The sequence below is a fragment of the Lepisma saccharinum genome, chromosome 18 (genome assembly GCF_977018435.1).
Source record: "Lepisma saccharinum chromosome 18, izLepSacc3.1, whole genome shotgun sequence".
Classification (NCBI taxonomy): domain Eukaryota; kingdom Metazoa; phylum Arthropoda; class Insecta; order Zygentoma; family Lepismatidae; genus Lepisma; species Lepisma saccharinum.
This window is the reverse complement of record NC_139246.1, coordinates 59,840,423-59,858,060: the sequence shown is the minus strand read 5'-3', so window position 1 is coordinate 59,858,060 and position 17,638 is coordinate 59,840,423. Positions and strand designations below refer to the sequence as shown.

Here is a 17,638-nt window from a genome sequence, read left to right as displayed (position 1 = left end):
GACTGAAATTCAAGATTACGTACTCATTCTAAAATATCTCCATAATTGATAGATTGATTTGGTTTATTTTAATTTGCTTTTCTGCCACCTTTGGCTAATCGCGAAGATTAGGATGATAGCTTTGATGAAATAACAAATGACACCATTGTCTAGGCCAGGATTTAAACTCGAGACACCTGGTGCCTTGGCGATCTTTGCTAACAACATCACCACGGAGTGTTTCGTGTATCATGCAATATCAACAATTGCAAGGGACACGTAAGATACGGGAAATCCACTATCGAACAAATGTAAATAATGCACAAATGTGCAATACGAGTGCCCTTTACAGTTCAGCGCTTGACATAAGTATGCATTTCTTGGCTTTGGTTCTTAATAAGCACTAGTTTTAATGTGTGAATTTTGTTCATGTCTAAACGACGTTTTTCATTAAATTGAAAGTCGGCGTCTGTGATGGAGTGGTTAGAACATCGTGCTACGATGCCAGGATTCTTGGATTCGAATCCAGGTTTGGGTGTGAATGTTTGTGAGTGTCCATTCATCAATTTCATCATATCATCACTCATCCCCATCTTCGCAAATTAGCCAAAAGTGGCATAGAAAGTGAAGTAAAATAAAGCAAATCAATCAATAAATGAATCATTAAATTAAAAGAGCCTTGCAATTATTTCCTTATGATTGATTGATTGGGTGTTTTAAGTCCATTTTATACACAGTAAGGCTAATTGGGACTGGATCTACAGTTTAAAGTGGGATCCGAACCACTATGTGTCTCCACAGGGTATCGAACCCGGGACTCCTTGATTACAAGTCTACAATGCTACCACTGTGCCATCGGGGATGCCTAATGAGACTAACACGATTAGCAATAACGGTAGCACAGATAGGAATAATTTTCAAATAAATTGTAATAACATTACAGTCTGCGTGTTCGAAATGAGGCAGCAAACACATCATGTTTACATTTGTTCGTTCGTGGATTTCCCGCATCTTACGTGTCCCTTGCAATTGTTAATATTGCATGATACACGAAACACTCCATGGTGATGTTGTTAGCAAAGATCGCTAAGGTGCCAGGTGTCTCGGGTTTAAATCCTGGCCTAGACAATGGTGTCAATTTTTATTTCATCATATCATCCTCATCTTCGCGATTAGCCAAAGGTGGCAGAAAAGCAAATTAAAATAAACCAAATCAATCGATCAATTATGGAGATATTTTAGAATGAGTAATCTTGAATTTCAGTCTGCCCATTATTTGTCTTGGTCAGTTTATAAATACTGTCAGTGCTTCTTACAACATCGCAAGTATCATTAATGTTTTGGATTTTGCTCAGGCAAGACTCCCAAGTTGTTGTTTTCAAGTTGTCTGTCTTAACAAGGAACACTAGTGGCAACCCTGCCACGTGCCCCTGGTAGTTATGTCAGAACAAGTGTTTGCTGTGTTGGGTTGCATATGTACAGGATAGATTTTAAGCACTTATAGTGCAGAAACTAAGCGCTTTCGAGGTAAACTTTATAGGGAAAAGTTACTTGTTTTAATGATATCTACCAGCACCCAAGCATTGTTGAAAGAGTTTTGCGACACCCTGTATATACGAGGGGAATGCCAAAAGTTTTTAGCTCTGCCCACAAAAATCATCCAACTGAAACCAGACATTTACACTTTTTCAAAGTACTCTCCATGGACACAAATACACTTTTGCATCCTTTGAAACCACTTAGAAAATTGTTCATTCCACACACTTTCGGCAGTGTTGTTCACAGCCTCCAAATAAGCAGCAATGGTGTCATCATCAGATGAAAAGCGACATCCACGCAACTGTTCCTTCACTTTGGGGAACACAAAGAAATCGCACAAGGCCAGGTCCAGCAAATAGGGTGGATGTGGCAACACCTTGACTCCTTCACGGCTCAAAAAGTCTACGGTTCTTGCAACACTGTGGGAACTTGCATTGTCATGATGTAGCAGCAGGTGATCAAGTTTTGATCTTGGGTGTTGGGCCTTCCATTTTGTGAACACATTGGGAAGGCAAACTGTTGAGTACCACTCAGAATTCACTGTACGCCGATTTTCAAGTGCAACTGTCGCAACATGTCTCTTCCGTGAGAAAAAAGATGCCACCATTTTCTTTCCAACACTTCGAGCTCTCTTCACTTTTGTTGGGGGTTCTTCATTCTCGAAGCACCACACTTGAGACGGCTGCTTCGTAATGGTAAATCCACGTTTCGTCACCCATGATGATGTTGTAAACATCACAACTTGCACTTTGGTTGAATTTCTCCAACATAAATTCACACCACTCCACCCTCCCCTCTTTTTCCATTTCCGTGAGTGAATGTGGGACCCAGCGAGAACACCTTTTCCTGAGACCCAAGTGTTCATGCACAATTGCCTGTGCTGCTGTTTACCCAATGTTGAGAGTCGTTTGTATCTCCAAAAAAGAAATATGGGGATCATCTATCACCATTTGCCTCACAGCTTCGATGTTTTCGGGTGTCACTGCAGTGTTAGGCCGTCCGGCACGAGGTTCATTTTCAAGTGACACACGACCCATTTTAAATTCTCGAGACCAATTTCCAACACTGGCTCATGAAGGGGCAGATTCCCTTAAAGTATTCACTAAACTTTCAACGCACTGCTCTGTGGTTAAGCCTTTTTTTAATCGTACAAAATCATGGCACGAAAGTCACGTCTTGACAGCTCCATGACTAACAACAACAATGGAGGACGCGTGCTGCTTTAGCGCTCTTACCTCTCACCCCACTATCGCTGACTCACTCTAGCCATTGTTTGCTCAAGGTCAATAAACATCAGGCTGTCAAATGCAACACATGCACAGTTGCTGCGATGTTACATTATTGCGCTGCTAAAAACTTTCGGCATGCTCCTCGTTTATATATATATTTTCCTGTTTTGTACCTTATTTCATTTGTATTTAGTACAGAGTCTGAAGAAGACCTTGTTAGAATGTTGATATGTAACATTTAGTTTATTTTTTATAATAAAATAAATTTCTGCCTTGGTCAGCATACTGAGTTCTTGGTTATCATGGAAACAAGGCCTAATGGTATTATCATATATATTCGTGGGATATGCCTCAAGAACGATGCATAAAATGAAGTTACACTAAATGCAGTTTAAATATGACTTTAAAAATCCAATCAATAATTTGAACAATATTTCAACCAATATACACAGCAGTGTCATAAAAATGTGTAACTATTTTATTTGTCTAATTACAGGCATTAGTACACTTTACATGTTTTCTGTATGTTTTACATGGTGAAGCTGAGCAGAAACTGAGTTTTGGCAGGATTTAATCTGACCCTTATACAATCATGCCATTCCATAGATTAACTGAGCTAACAATACAACCTCTGATCTTATTGCTATGCAGCAATATACAGCTTGTCCGAAAAAGAACGCCAGGGTTTCAAATATGAGTATTGTTACTGGCCATACCTGGAAAACCTTTCCCAAGTATTACCTAACTCCCCGAGAGCTCTATAAAAGTGGTACACAACCTGCTTTGGGAGCAGAAGCCAAGGAGACCACCAGGTGGCAGCCAAGTAGGTCAGGGATCCACATTGAGTCGCGAGAGCGTGACATCTGCTGGCCGCAGAGAGTTAACTGCAGAACTACCAGAAGCCATGGGGTCCAAGCCAGGGCCTGTCCAGAGGCGAGATCCCTCAAGGCACCCAGCAGGACCAGTGCACAGCAGCTAACTATTCCAGCATTAAGGCTCGAGATAAGTACCTGCCCTTTTATGGTGCTAATCCTTTCGCCCCTATCTTCTCCCTTTTAGTCTAACATTGAGTGTTATTACTAATTTAATAAACTGTCAATTAGACTTTTAGTGTGTTGCTTTAATTTAACTGCTCTACTCCTGACTCATCGCCCGTTGGTCAACAGGTCCTACCCTCCAATACAGAGGCTGAAATCCCTTACGGCTAAGGTTTAACACCCCAATTGAGTCTCCAGGGATCCACCCTTGGATGGAACCTTAGCTCGTAATGGTATATAATTTTTGTTGCAGCATACAATGGTGTTTTTAATGTAATTATGAAGCAACAAGCAAGTCTTACTTCACATATTCCTCACCAGGTAGTAGCAGTGTCACGCAGCTGTACAGGCTAAGCTGTTCATAGAAGCCATGCAACTGATTCCCAGAAATATGGATAGACAGAGCAGATCTCATTCCTTGGTCACCGCAAAGTCCCAGTTTGGTGCCAATGAATTATTTTATTTTGGTGCTATGTAAAAGATATTGTATATCAAGAAAAAATCCAGTCACTTGACTGTCCATGCAATACGTGAAATTCCTATAAATGTGCTTACTCAAGTGTGAACTGGAGTATTGGCTTGATGTCCATAGGGCTGTATTTGGTGCACATATTCAATTGCACTAAAAGTAATGAAACTTTGAACATTGTACTTTCATAAAATGCATTACATACACGTATGATTCAGAATCTAATAAAATAATTTGAATTCAAAACCCTGGAGTTCTTTTTCGGACACCCTGTATATATATATGGATTTTTATGTACAGTATGGCAGTAACAGACAATGGTTTCTCCCAGAAATTATCATACGATCCTAGAACATGTTAAAGGATTACTTTCCTTTCCATCTCACCATACATTTCTTTCATTGCAATCATTTCAGATAGCATTTTTGGATGAACCTGCTGTCTTTATTGAAGAAGAATATTGGTTGGATAAGAGGGGCAGAAGATACTTTGTCCGGAGCCGAAATATTACGTGGGCAGATACAGCATGCCTCTATGAGTCATCAACATTTGTAGCTGATGAAGCTAACCCTGGCTGGTAAGTTGGAACAGTCACACTGTTTTGTTACTTGTAGAACTTTTGATGCATCTGTTTTCTCATGGAGATTGAATTTTCATCAGTTAGACTTTTGAATACCTACGGATTTATATTGTGCTATTTGTTCTTAATTTTCTGCTGGAAGGTGGTTTAGCATATAAACTTCTTCTCTTGTTTGTCAGTTATTCTGCCAACTTACATTCAGGATCCTGAGAATTTTGAATTTTTCTTTGTTTTTCTTCCTTCTCTTTCTGCATTACTTTTTGAATGTAGCATTATATTAAGCAATATAGCAGTCTTAAATACTAGAATTAACAGTAATGGCAATGTGGACATGTGTAAAGAATTTTGATTATATAGTTTTAGTTTTTCTGTGTCTGTCTTCTTCTTTTTACCTTTTATTTTCCTTTCTTGTATCTTTTTACCTTGTACTCAGCTTTCTATATTTTCATGTCATTTTTCTCATTTCTCTTCCATTTTTTTCACTTTTTTAATATGTTTCTCTTTATTTAATGTCACTTTCTCATATGTCATGGTGGTCAGGTGTGAATTTTGTATTTGTATTATGGTTATTTCACATTCTTTTTTCGATCATAGTTAATCATTACAATAAGATGTAGTTAAACAAGCACGCACACACACATACACATATACATATTTAAGTTTTAATGTTATGATACAACATATTATCTTGATATCAAGCTACAATTGCTGCATAAATATAAGGGCCAGTCAGTGGAAAACAGGTCACTCTGTATAACTATGAAACTATATGCTCACCTTAAATGGAATCCCCGTAGGCATCCCACCACCCTGGCAGTAGGTCAATGACAGCCCTGTAGAAAGTGGGTTGTTGCTGCAACAACCGGCGGTCACACAGTACCCATTTCAGCTAACCAAAGATGGCATAATCACACAGGGACATGTCCGGGATACAAGGTGGGTGCTGGAGTGTGTATGTGGCCGTGCATTATCATGCAACATCACCACTCCAGACAACAGCAAACCTGGTCTTTTGGGTTTGATGGCCTGACACAGGCATGTCAAAGTTTCTGTATGCTGCACACCAGTAACGGTTGCACCTTTCCCACAAGATACAATAAATAGGGGCCCCTTGTGGTCGAAAAACAATGTGAGGAGCAAGTGACCACGGGGACTCTGAATAGCCTTTCATTTCTTTGGTGGTGGCGAGTGGTGAGTGCTTCCATTGTTGACTTTGCTGCTTGGTTTCCGGTTCATACAGATGGCAGATGGATCCATTTCCCGTGACAATTTGACAGAGGATATCACTGCCTTCTTGGTTGTATCGGAAGAGCATCTCTAGTGTCATTCCCATGCAAAACAGCTTTTGTTCTGGGATCAGATTGTGAGTAACCCACCCTGCGCACATCTTCCGATACTGGAGGTGGTGTTTCATGATGTTAAACACTATGCCGTGACTTGCCCCTGTGGTCTGTGCAACATGCTCCACTGCACACCATCGATCCTGTTGAATGATGTCATTCATACATTGGATGAGGTCATCATTTGCAACAGTGACAGATGATCCAGGTTGTGAATCATCCTGCAGTGACGTTCTTCCTTCGCAAATCCTTCGACTCCACTCCTTCACCCATGACAGAGATAAATAATGTTCCCCATACACTGCTGTCATTTGGCAGTATATGTACTAACACTTTTCACCACCAGGAAACGCACGACTACTCACTCCTCTTCCTTACTGGCCTCCATTATATGCTAGACGGCAAGTCCCTGTATGTCTGCACTTCACATGGATCACACGTGCACTGCTTCACATAAGCCTGAAACATGACTGCCATCTACCAGGCAACAACGGAACTCCCTTCCAGTGGCAGGTGTTTTGTGGAACCACGACATCTACACATCAAGATCTTTCAGGTGATCTGTTTTTCACTGACTGACCCTTATACCTTATTGATCCTTCATCAGTTAATGATATAAAATGTGGGGTTATGTCTGTAAATAATTATAATAATGTTTTAATGTGTTAAAAAATTTCTAAAGTTAGTTTTTAAGTATAGAAATTTATGTATGGTTTGATGGTAATTCTTACTTCAGCAAACTGCAACGCTCATACTCCACTTTCACAATCATTGATACAACAGTGTTGTCAGATATAATGAAAGAATAACATAAAAATTCACTTAGTGAAATTATGACTATCTTTCGTGCATAGGAACTCATCTCAATTGCCATCATACACAATTTCAGCACTGTATGAGGGGTTTTCATTGTGGCTTCTTCGTCTGGAGAAACAGGAAGAATTTAGTGAGAGCTAAATGAACTATTCAGGGCAGTTAGGGCAAATGTCAAAGCCAAATTTGCTTCCTTTCACAACTGTGAAATGAGAGGAATGTGCAGGTGCATTGATAAACTCGTTTTGTGAGCTGTCTACCTATTTCCCAAATATGTTCTTCAGGTTGCTCAGGAGGTTGCAGTAGTAACTGCTGGCAGTGGTCTGACCCTGCTGAACATAATCTGTTAGGAGGGCTCCACAATACTTTCAAAAAAACAGCATCACAATCACCACAGACTTTTGTGCCTTAGCCTCTCAGGTGGAGGTGATGGATATTTCCACCGCTTACTCACTTGTTTTGTCTCTACATTGATCAGGCAGACCCAAAATTCTTCCGTTATCAAAAACAATCTTTATCCTGTTCACAAAGGTGCAACATCTGTTGAGAAGAATCTTACCTTGTTTTCTTCTGAAAAGAATTTGACAGTTACATGCCGACCGACGCCTTCGATATGTTAAGTTTCTCATGAATAATTTTTCACACACACTAGTACAAGTTAGAAGGTCCCATTTTTGATGGTTGCCATCTCAGAGTATTGGCATTTCCACTTTGGACACAGTTTGTCTGAGACTGAATAATAACTGTAACGCAACAGCCCATTGAGGGCCCAGGCCTACCTACTGACTGCCGGCCTCACTCCCACCTGATTCTACTTGATCACTCACCCAGGTGGAAGATCATCCAACCAGTTATGGGGTGATGTGCAGTCAGTTGTAGTTTTCCATGACTGGGTTACGCTACTCATTTGTAGCTCTCCAATTTCCTCATGATGGTGGGTGACCACTGGCCCCATACACAGGCCGAAATCTCAAGAGAAAAGTTGTTACACTTCCCCCAGGAGATTTGAATCTGCACACATCCTGTAGCTGGAGCCCAAAGCATAACGCCTTAGACCGCACGGCCACAATGCAGGACATCTGAGACTGAAGGCATCCTTTATATTGGGTCATTGGAGAGAGATATGTGCTCACTTGGAAAGCTTCTTTTCTAATGTACATACAATAGCATGATTTGATGAACAAATATCTTTTTATGTGAAGGAATTGTAAAACATTTGCACTTAAATTTTTCCATCGTGCAGATTCCACACTGCTTATGGCTCCTAAAGAAAAGGGAAGAAATCATCTACAAACAATACAGAAGGGTTTACTTGTTCAAATTAGGCATGTTTTGTTGAGCTGGCACAATTAATTATTACGGTAAAAATGAAAACTTTATAAAAGGCCCTTTAAACTGCAGCAGCACTTGAAATTATTCAAGAAAACATTTTGAGGCTAAAAAATATCCCCAGATGAGAAGCAGCTCGATTACAGAACTCTCTCCCAAGTGGCAGTCCTAAGAGTATAAAAATAATGGCAGATTTTTTCTTTATAGCATGTAATATATGATTGCTAATATCAATACTGTATAATCTCATATTATACTTTAAAAATTATAATTCAGCTTTTTTTTTGCTTCCGTTTCAAAGCCTTGCAGTAAATAATCTCGCTGTAAGTATGAATGGTTATTTTGAATGTGCATGTTGTTGTGATTCAAGTTCACAGAACTATAAAATAACCTTGGTGCATATGAGAACAGTACCCCTAAGAAAATGTCACAGGACACACATTCCTGTATGGCTCCATAATCTCAATATAAAGATTAGTATTTGTGACGTGTTCAGAATATAGTTAGTTTTTAGACTTATATTACCTTCTTGCACACACAGGAGACCTACTTTGTAGAAATTTTAGAAAACAATACTTGAGCAGGACCCAAATCTCGGTTTGGATCCTGGCCAAGTGCATTTTTCACTGACATTTCGTCATAATTTTTTATTGGAATGTAATGTAAGGGGAGCATAATTTCAGTAAATGTGTTTGTTGTCATTATGTGTGTTTGAAAAGAAGCAATTAAAATACCAGTTGAAGAATTATTTTTGTTGGCATGTTCTTTGTGATTTTGTGTTACATTTGGGAATTATATAATACATAATTTGGTTATATAATATAGCTCTCTACCTCTTTTGGTTAATCTCTGTGGTAAAGATGAATGATGATTAGATGAAATATATCAAAGGAACAAGAATGGAACAACCATAGCATGTTACATTGAATTGTATTACTGTATTTGCCAGCGTATAAGATGCACTTTTACCTTTAAAAATAGGTGTGAAAAAGAGGGTGCATCCTATAAGCCAATACTCAGTTTTTCATTACCTTCATTTCAGGAAATTTTCTCTGTTCTGAGTTAGACAATTTCTTTCTTGCTTCCTTTCTGTGTGTGATGTAGAAGATTAAAATGTATTTTTCTTAGTTAGGTTATGTAAATTATTTGCTGAAATACAGTTCACATTACTGTATATTTGAAATACTGTAAATTAATTATAAATGTAATAATAAAGCATGCCGGCAAATATTGCCGGTAAATGGCACTGTAGACACCATGATCATTCATACAATAAACTTCATTTAAAGATTCATGTTTTTCACTGTAATGGATCGAGAATTTTATAAACACTGTACATAAATTGATTTCAGGACACAGTTTGAGCAGCATGGTGCTGTTGAAATCAAGGGTCTTGGAAGGCTAGGACACATCCTGGAAATATTTACAAAGACATTCCTCTCTGGTAAAATGAAAAGCAACATTACTCTTATGGAAACATTATTAAAACAAAATGCAGAAAGATACCTGTGTAACAATAATGATATACCTCTTTGAGGGTGTTTTTAATTCATGTATTTGCATATGAAAATATGTGGGGTGTGTTGTACATTATTACATGTATATAGAAATGATACCACGAGGTGACAAATATGAAAGTATATTTCTGTTAGTATTATTATGATTTTGTTGCATTGAATTCCCTATGCATGTTCTGTTTATAAATATATGATAGGTCAATAATTTGGGAAGGTTTAGTTGTTTATCATCTGTATTATGTTTATGTAAACTTTTTACTTTTGTCAAAATATGGGGAGATACTTGTATTATGGTATGGTATTTATATATGAGTTTTTAAGGATACATTAAATATTCATTCTAAATACAAGAAAGAAATTTGAGTTCTAAAATTTGTATTCTTTTAATTAAGGCACACTGTTATACAGGGTGTCTACCAGTCAAGAAAGTAAAAAAATGAACAGGTAGGTCAAGAAAGTCAGGAAAAAGTCAAGAAATTATGCTTGTGATAAAGAATTTTTTCAATTTTTTTTTTACAGTATAGTGAATTTACATTGTTACATACCTGTACTGGGATTTGATAAAATTAAATATTTAGAAATCTAAAATTGTATTGAGTGCGCTTACTTTGTTTCTTAAGAATTAATACATTCTTGTATGCATGAAGTTTCGTAAAGAATATTAAATAAATTAATGGCCATTCCCCATCCAGGATAAAGTTTGAAGCATTAATTTTTTACATGCATTGATAATTAAAGCAAGTCTAAATCTCTCTCTTTAAAGTACAGCTTCAGTTTTCATCTTAACCAGACTTGTGGTAGGGGTTTTTCATTGAATAAAAATATATATTTTTCTTAATTTCCAACTATACTTAAGTAGGGGCAATTAAATAAAGGTTAAATAAAAAGGGGGAAAGGTCAAGAAAAAGTCAAGAGTTTTGGATTTGTTACTTTGGTAGACACCCTGTTATAGTACTATGAATTATAGCAAATAGATTAGATGACAATATTTGCAGTTAATTTTTTTCTACAATAAAGCAAATTAATGACATTGTCTTACAGAAGTTTGCAAACATGAAAACAACCCAACTATTTAATATACGTACTTAATTTCAACACTGGGCACAAAGTATTAGAACTACTCCCAACCCCAGTTCAGAAAATGAGAGTGAATGTATATATTTCTTTCGCATAATATCTCTTACATTACAATCCATAGGTAGAAATGATCTTGTTCCTGAAATTTTTTTGAAAAGTGACATTTGTGAATAATCAGGGATAGGGTTGCCATATTTCTCCTTTGCCAATGCAGGAGATACTGAATGTGAACATAACAACCAGCTTTTATACACTAAATACACAACAGTGTTATATTTTATATATTCTAATACACATACATATCATCATCATCTTCGCAGTTTCCTGCCTCTGGCTGGGTCGGCATACAAGTCCAGCCTCTCCATTTTTTCTAGTCTTCCACCCCCTCCTCTTTTTCCATGGTGTTCCAATCTTGTCCTCTTCTCCTAACATTCTCCACTATCTGCTCTTGCTACCGACATCTTGGTCTCACATTTAGCCTTGTTCCCACTCCCCCCCACACACACATACATACAAACATATTACATTTAAAAAATATTACTATAAATTTCACAGAACCTAAAACAGATTGTAGAATACAGAACATCCTGTAAAAACAGGATATCTGGCATCCTTAATTAGGGAAAAATACTGGCACTTATTCTCCGTAAATTTGTTTGATAATTCTACTTATTTTGAAGATGAGTGTAAAGACTGATGGAAATGCCTTGCAATTTGTAGTAGTGCATTTCCTTTTTATGTTGTATTGTTATAATTAAGTAAACATTTTAGATTGAAATTATTTTCTTAGTATTATAGTTTATTAAAACATTTTTCTTGCAATTTTGTTGGTATTTTAATAAGACTGAGATAAACAATATCTTCATTTTTAGAAAACTTTTTTGTGTGAACTCTCAATGTTGCTCTTCAAATTTTGTAAAGTTTGAAAAGGTCAAATATTTTGCTTAATGATGAATACTTATACCACTTTTTGGTATACTTTTGCTCAAACTAACATTAATGAAATGTGTAAATGATGGGTATACATTGAGAAATCTAATGTGTAGCTAGATGGAATGACAATTTCCAAACAATTAAACTCCATTGAATTACAATATTATTAAAAGAATATATAATAATTATTTTTTATAGTTTATTGTTTAGAGACAAGCAAACGATTATGGAAGATATTTATATTGTATTTTAATTTTTAGGTTTTGACAAAATGTGCAATAATTTCTTCATAAGACTGCTTGTGTATTCTAGTGACTGTGTTGCTATATATTTTCTTAATAAATTACTTTGAGAATTATTTTTGTTACTATGTACTTTTGCAGATGTAAAATAAGAAAAGTTGTATGGAGTGTACCATAGTAATGGCTGAATGAGGAATTATTTAATATTGTGATGTATTGTCATTAACAGTATAATATTTGTCTGTCACAATTAGGGCTGAGTCATTATCGGCCAATACCAGGGGTATCGGTAAGTATCGGTCGATATTTTTGCACCAATACTAGCCAATACCATTGTTTTTGAGTTGCTAGAAGCGTGGCCAAAACCAAAATTTGTTCCCTTTCAAAGGTTTGTTCACCTTTTCCAACTTACCTTTGATTTTGAAAAAAAGAAATATAGTTGTGCATTTGTTAAATTAACTCAAGTTTCCATGAAAAGCAAGTATGAGACACAAAGATTCTTATGCAGATAAGACTCGCGGTCAAGTATCTTGCAAATAAGCGTAACGTGAAATTATCCCCATAGGAGTTTGCTGCTTCTGTTTAGTTCTCTAACAAAGTCTGGTAACTTCATTCGTACATATGTGGTCGTGTGTAACGATAACCCCAATGAGGTCCCGAAAGCGAACGATGCATCTGTGGGTAATCCTTCCACTTTCTTTGGTGTTTCCGGACATCTCTCTCTTTAGAGACCTCCCGCAGTCAAAAACATCATCGCCCATGAAAGTGGTGGATGTGTCTCAGGCATAGTACATAGCATATTCCTGAAAATTCAAATATCTGGGCTAATCCCTCTTTTCCTTTCCAACTTTAGACTTTTGTTTGTCCTGATCTGGATGGAACTGTCCTGTTAGTGGACAGTTCATGGAGAGAAAACAACTTGATTGACATGTTATCTAGTGAACTAATCAGTTAGAAAATCTAAACCTCCCGCCCCCACGTGCTGCTGCCACACAGGAACCAGTTCATGGAGCGGACACATGTTCATCAACCTCCCCTGGCCTGCTGGAAATTGTGTTACTAAAGGGTGGATGGATTTGTATTTACGTCCACTTTGTGCCAAACAAAACTTGTACATATCCTTACAATGAAGTGCGAAAAGGTCTATACTTAGTGCCAGCCGGGACTGCGTGCCTTCTTCACATCAGGGCATCTCATTATTCTGAAGATGAGCCTGTTGTAGTGCCTCGCACCAGCAATGCGACAGGGGGTCCAAAGACCCACGGATGCGATAGTCCCGCATGGAAAACTATACTTGGCCTTCAAATTGAAGACCTAGTCCCATCAGCAGCATTAATCTGCTTCGTCAAACACATACATTTTGTGCTACGTCAAGAGTTCTTTACATGCTATCAATGCAGTTTTAGAATGTAGGACATTGTCTTTAGAAATTTGGGCACATCACTATCTTCTTCATATTTTTTGTGTTTCTTGCAGCTTGTTCATCCAACTTTACATATTTCTTCTTTCTGTTCACTTCCTCCAAGTTGAGCTCCATTCTAATAATTTTCTCATTTGATTCCTGGGCTTCCAGCTTCAAAAAAATTATAAGCTTGTTTATTCTGGGATGTGGTGTACCCATGTGGCTGTTTATTTTGTAGTTCCATCCCTCGAGTGACTTGTTGGTCATGTGGTGGCGCTGGTAACAACTCCACATATCTATCGGCACAAATGGTTTTCGAGCCACTGCTCCACGAAGTAATCGAAAAATTTCGTTAATCTTTCGTCTGCTGGAGCCTGTCCATAGACATGAAGCCACCCTTCCTCTACGTCGTCTGGTTTCAGGGAAGCGAGTGCTGCGCACATACGAACAGAGAGTCTGATGTCCTCGCTTTCTTTGTACAGGGAGCTCAGACCAACTTCCTGTACCTTCCGCCAGAGGCTTTGTGACATGTGGAAGAAACATCCATGTAACTTCACCGCCGGAAACACCTCCCTCAAAGCTGCAATAGCAGACGCTGCAAAGTCTATGGTCACATTCTGAGGGTTCCAACCTGGTACCGCACGTAGCATTGTCCGAGACAAACATACATACGTTTCCTTCTTCTTGTCTTTCAGTAAAGCAAAGACTACCGGTGCTATGTTCGACTTTGCTTCCATGCTACCCAAGTCTGCGTGTATCGTGTACAGGTCAAAGAGCACGTGTCCGCTCCATGAACTGGTTGCTGCCTGAAAGCAGTGCGTGGGAGCAGGAGGTTTAGATTTTCTAACTGATTAGTTCACTACATAAAATGTCAATCAAGTTTTGTCCCCTCCATGCCCTGTTCGCTCCAAGAACTATCCGCTCACAGGAGGACACGACCTGGATAACAGCAAGGAAATAATTTTCTTTGAATGACAGTTGATGGCACTTACTTTCTGGAAAGTGTAGTGGTGGATATGGATTTCCTTCGACGCCAAACGATAGAACTATGCATTTATTTTTTTTAGAAATAATTTTGCCAAGAGTATATTATATCGAAAACAGTCATGTCAGAATATCACTGTAGGGTTATTCCATGTCACATCAACCAATGGTCTGAACCTTGACATCTCAGAAATTGATAATTATTGGTACAGTGGCAGTACCAGAAAACTACCAAATTTCAGATTTTTTTGGGATGATAGTTTTGAGTTATTGACTTTCAAAGAAGCAAAAATCCCAAAATTTGATGACATTTCAAAATATTTTAACAGCTACAGATCAAAAACTATTTGACGTAGAGAGCTCAACTTGGTGCCATTCTCTTCTGCTTTTAATGAGCTTTAATTTGAAATGAAATATGACTGTGGTATTTGAATTTTGTAAAAAAATTTATTTTAAAAAATAAAGTGTTTCTTTCAAAATCTCAAAAACATCCCCTTTAATTTTATTTAAAAAATATATGTTTTGAAGACATCAATTGACTATTTGTGTGCAAAATTTCATAATGGGATGGTAATGGGTTCCTATGGAAATTATTATTATTTTTTTATGTTGTAATGTGTGTGAAATTTGCTAAATTTGTTGACTTCCATGTTAAAACCATAACTATAAGCTGACTGGTTGATGTTCAAGTCTTCATATTAATCTACTTTATAATTTTTGGACTACATATAATTTGAAAATTTAAAATATTTCACTTTTAATAATAATGTATTGGTATGTGTTTCATAAAAAATCTCATGGCATATAACAACCTTAATATATAAATGTATGATATTATATACATTTGAGGAGCTTTCAGACCGAATAGTTTTTCTTGTATGTACGCATTGTAGAATTATTTTCCTGTAGTTTACGGTTATTACAAGCATAAGAAAACAGTTTTTCGTTGTGGCGTTTCAGGAGAACACATGCTCTCTTCATCAGACATTTATTTTCATCTTGACTAAAGATACAGTTATAACAATGGTTAGCAATTTTTTAAACAAGAAGAATCCCTTATATAATGCATGTTGTCAATGTTACATTGTTGTAATATAGCAACTTAACTGTGAAAAGAAGCAGTCTGTTTTATTTTTATTTCAGATAACAATTTTTTGATCACGTTATTTTTTTTATTTAAAATTATGAATCCCAAATATCATCAAAGTCATGATTCTTTTCACAAAGTCTCTTGATGTTTTCTGTTACACTAGGCTTGCTATAATTAAACAACAAACACCATTCAGTGTTAAAAATGCATATGAAGTGAAACAGAAACTAAAAAATATTGTTTGGAATAATGATTATCGTATTGCAAGTTTTGATGTTGAAAATGTATATCCTAGGGTCCCAATAGAAGGTGCCACAAATGCATTACACAGATGGCTTATTGATATGAAGGTTAACCCAGTAGAATCATGGGAAATGGTTCGATGGTTTACTTACTGTATGTGCAAATTACAATTACTTTATATTTGATGGCAAAATCTATCAGCAAAGTAATGGTCTATCAATGGGAAACCCAGTATCCGGAATCATCTCCAGCATTTTCATTCATTACATAGAATCTCCAATTGTTAATGAGATAGGAACGGATATCATACTCTACATCAGATATGTAGATGATGTGCTAATTATTGCTAAAAATTAGAACACCATCATGGACGTATTTAAATTGTTAAATGAATCACATCGTCGCATAAAACTCACTTGCGAACCCATGAATAACAATGTAATTTATTTCCTTGATCTGCAAATTAAGACAACTGACACAACAAGTCAAACATCAGTCCATAGGAAAAAATGAGCAGGGGAAAAATACATCCATGCCTATTCAGAACATTCACATATAACAATGGATAATATATTTTTATTTTCTTTCCTGAGAGCACAAAGACTATGTTCTAATAATAAGGATATCAAAAATGAAGAAGAAAGGCATTTTAATATAGCAAAATAAAATGGCTTTCACACTAACAGAATAAACCAAATCAAGAAACAAGTCACAAGAAAACTAAAGGAAAAGAGAAATACAGACAAAGATGAAAAATCTGTTGAAAAGAAATTTGTGTGCATTCCATTCCAAAGGGATTCTCACATAAAATTGCCAAAATTTTTAGAAGATTTAATTTCAAAATTGTTTTTAGGTCACCAAAAAGTTTGGAATGTACATTTAATGAATTCAAAATGAGAAACTCTCTACCAGATGTGGAAACTACAGAAATATATAAGTTGTTCATGTTCAAAGGATTATGTAGGACAAATAGCAAGGAAAATGGCAATAAGATGGCACGAACACGATGTGGACATTATAAATCTAAACCGAAGAACAGGTTTGTCAGCTCACATCATCGAAGAGAAGCATTTGATTAAAAAGAGAAGGGTTTTATAAAGATTGATGGGAAACATAGAGTTGAATGTCTGGGAAGCTTCGTTTATTTCAAAAGAACACTGGAATAAATTAAATAATGAAAATCAGGCACGTCGCCTGATAATGTTTGCATGATCACGTGAACACTCATGTATATGTTCTAAATTTCGTACATATTAAATGCACACACACATATATTTCTTCGAAATAATACTTTTTTGATGATCGAGTATACACACACAATTTAGTCTGATACGACGTCTTTCACGTCTGGTAACTTTTTTAGATAGTTGGTAACACTGACTCCTACTGTGTTCCACGGTTGCGATGAACACAATGGCTGTGTTGTGTGTTGTGAACTGGCAGCTGAGGGGCTGTTGGCCACTATACCCTGAAAGTGTTCACTGCCCTGTGCGAACATTGTGGTGTGAACCCTGATCCAAGCGGCAATACTTCTTACATTGGGCACCAGGGTGCAGCATATACAGGCACGTCTAGGAGGACTCGAAAAGATCGGTGCTACATAGTTGCAATCTGTAGTGAGAAGTCTCTAAACCTGGCAGATTTTAAATTCCAGTGGGCGCTAAAATTTACGGAATAGTGACGAGCGACTTTTCTTTAGAAACTAGTCTGCAGGAGTTAAAAAGTTTATATGATTTGCGCATGTGCGTCTAAGGGCAATTTACACTGTGCAACTTACTTTAGTAATCGACGTTTTTCATGCCAAGGAAATAACTCTCACCAACTTAAATTGCAAA

At 36.9% G+C, this 17,638-nt stretch overlaps 2 protein-coding genes across 4 annotated transcripts in view; one reads left to right on the top strand and one right to left on the bottom strand.

Annotated features, from left to right (window-relative positions):
- Window positions 1-12,200, top strand: part of LOC146002604 (PRELI domain-containing protein 2-like) — a 35,470-nt gene extending 23,270 nt beyond the window's left edge. For all 3 annotated transcript variants that reach the window (XM_083140566.1, XM_083140564.1, XM_083140565.1), the window contains exons 4-5: window positions 4,670-4,830; window positions 9,668-12,200. In XM_083140566.1, coding sequence (XP_082996692.1) covers window positions 4,670-4,830; window positions 9,668-9,851 — 345 coding nt within the window. In that variant the 3' untranslated portion in view covers window positions 9,852-12,200. The remainder of the gene's footprint in view (window positions 1-4,669; window positions 4,831-9,667) is intronic.
- Window positions 12,201-13,782: 1,582 nt separating this feature from the next.
- Window positions 13,783-14,223, bottom strand: LOC146002302 (uncharacterized). Its single transcript, XM_083140013.1, has one exon. It carries the CDS (start codon window positions 14,221-14,223, stop codon window positions 13,783-13,785), a length of 441 nt encoding a protein of 146 aa, XP_082996139.1.
- Window positions 14,224-17,638: the final 3,415 nt, after the last annotated feature.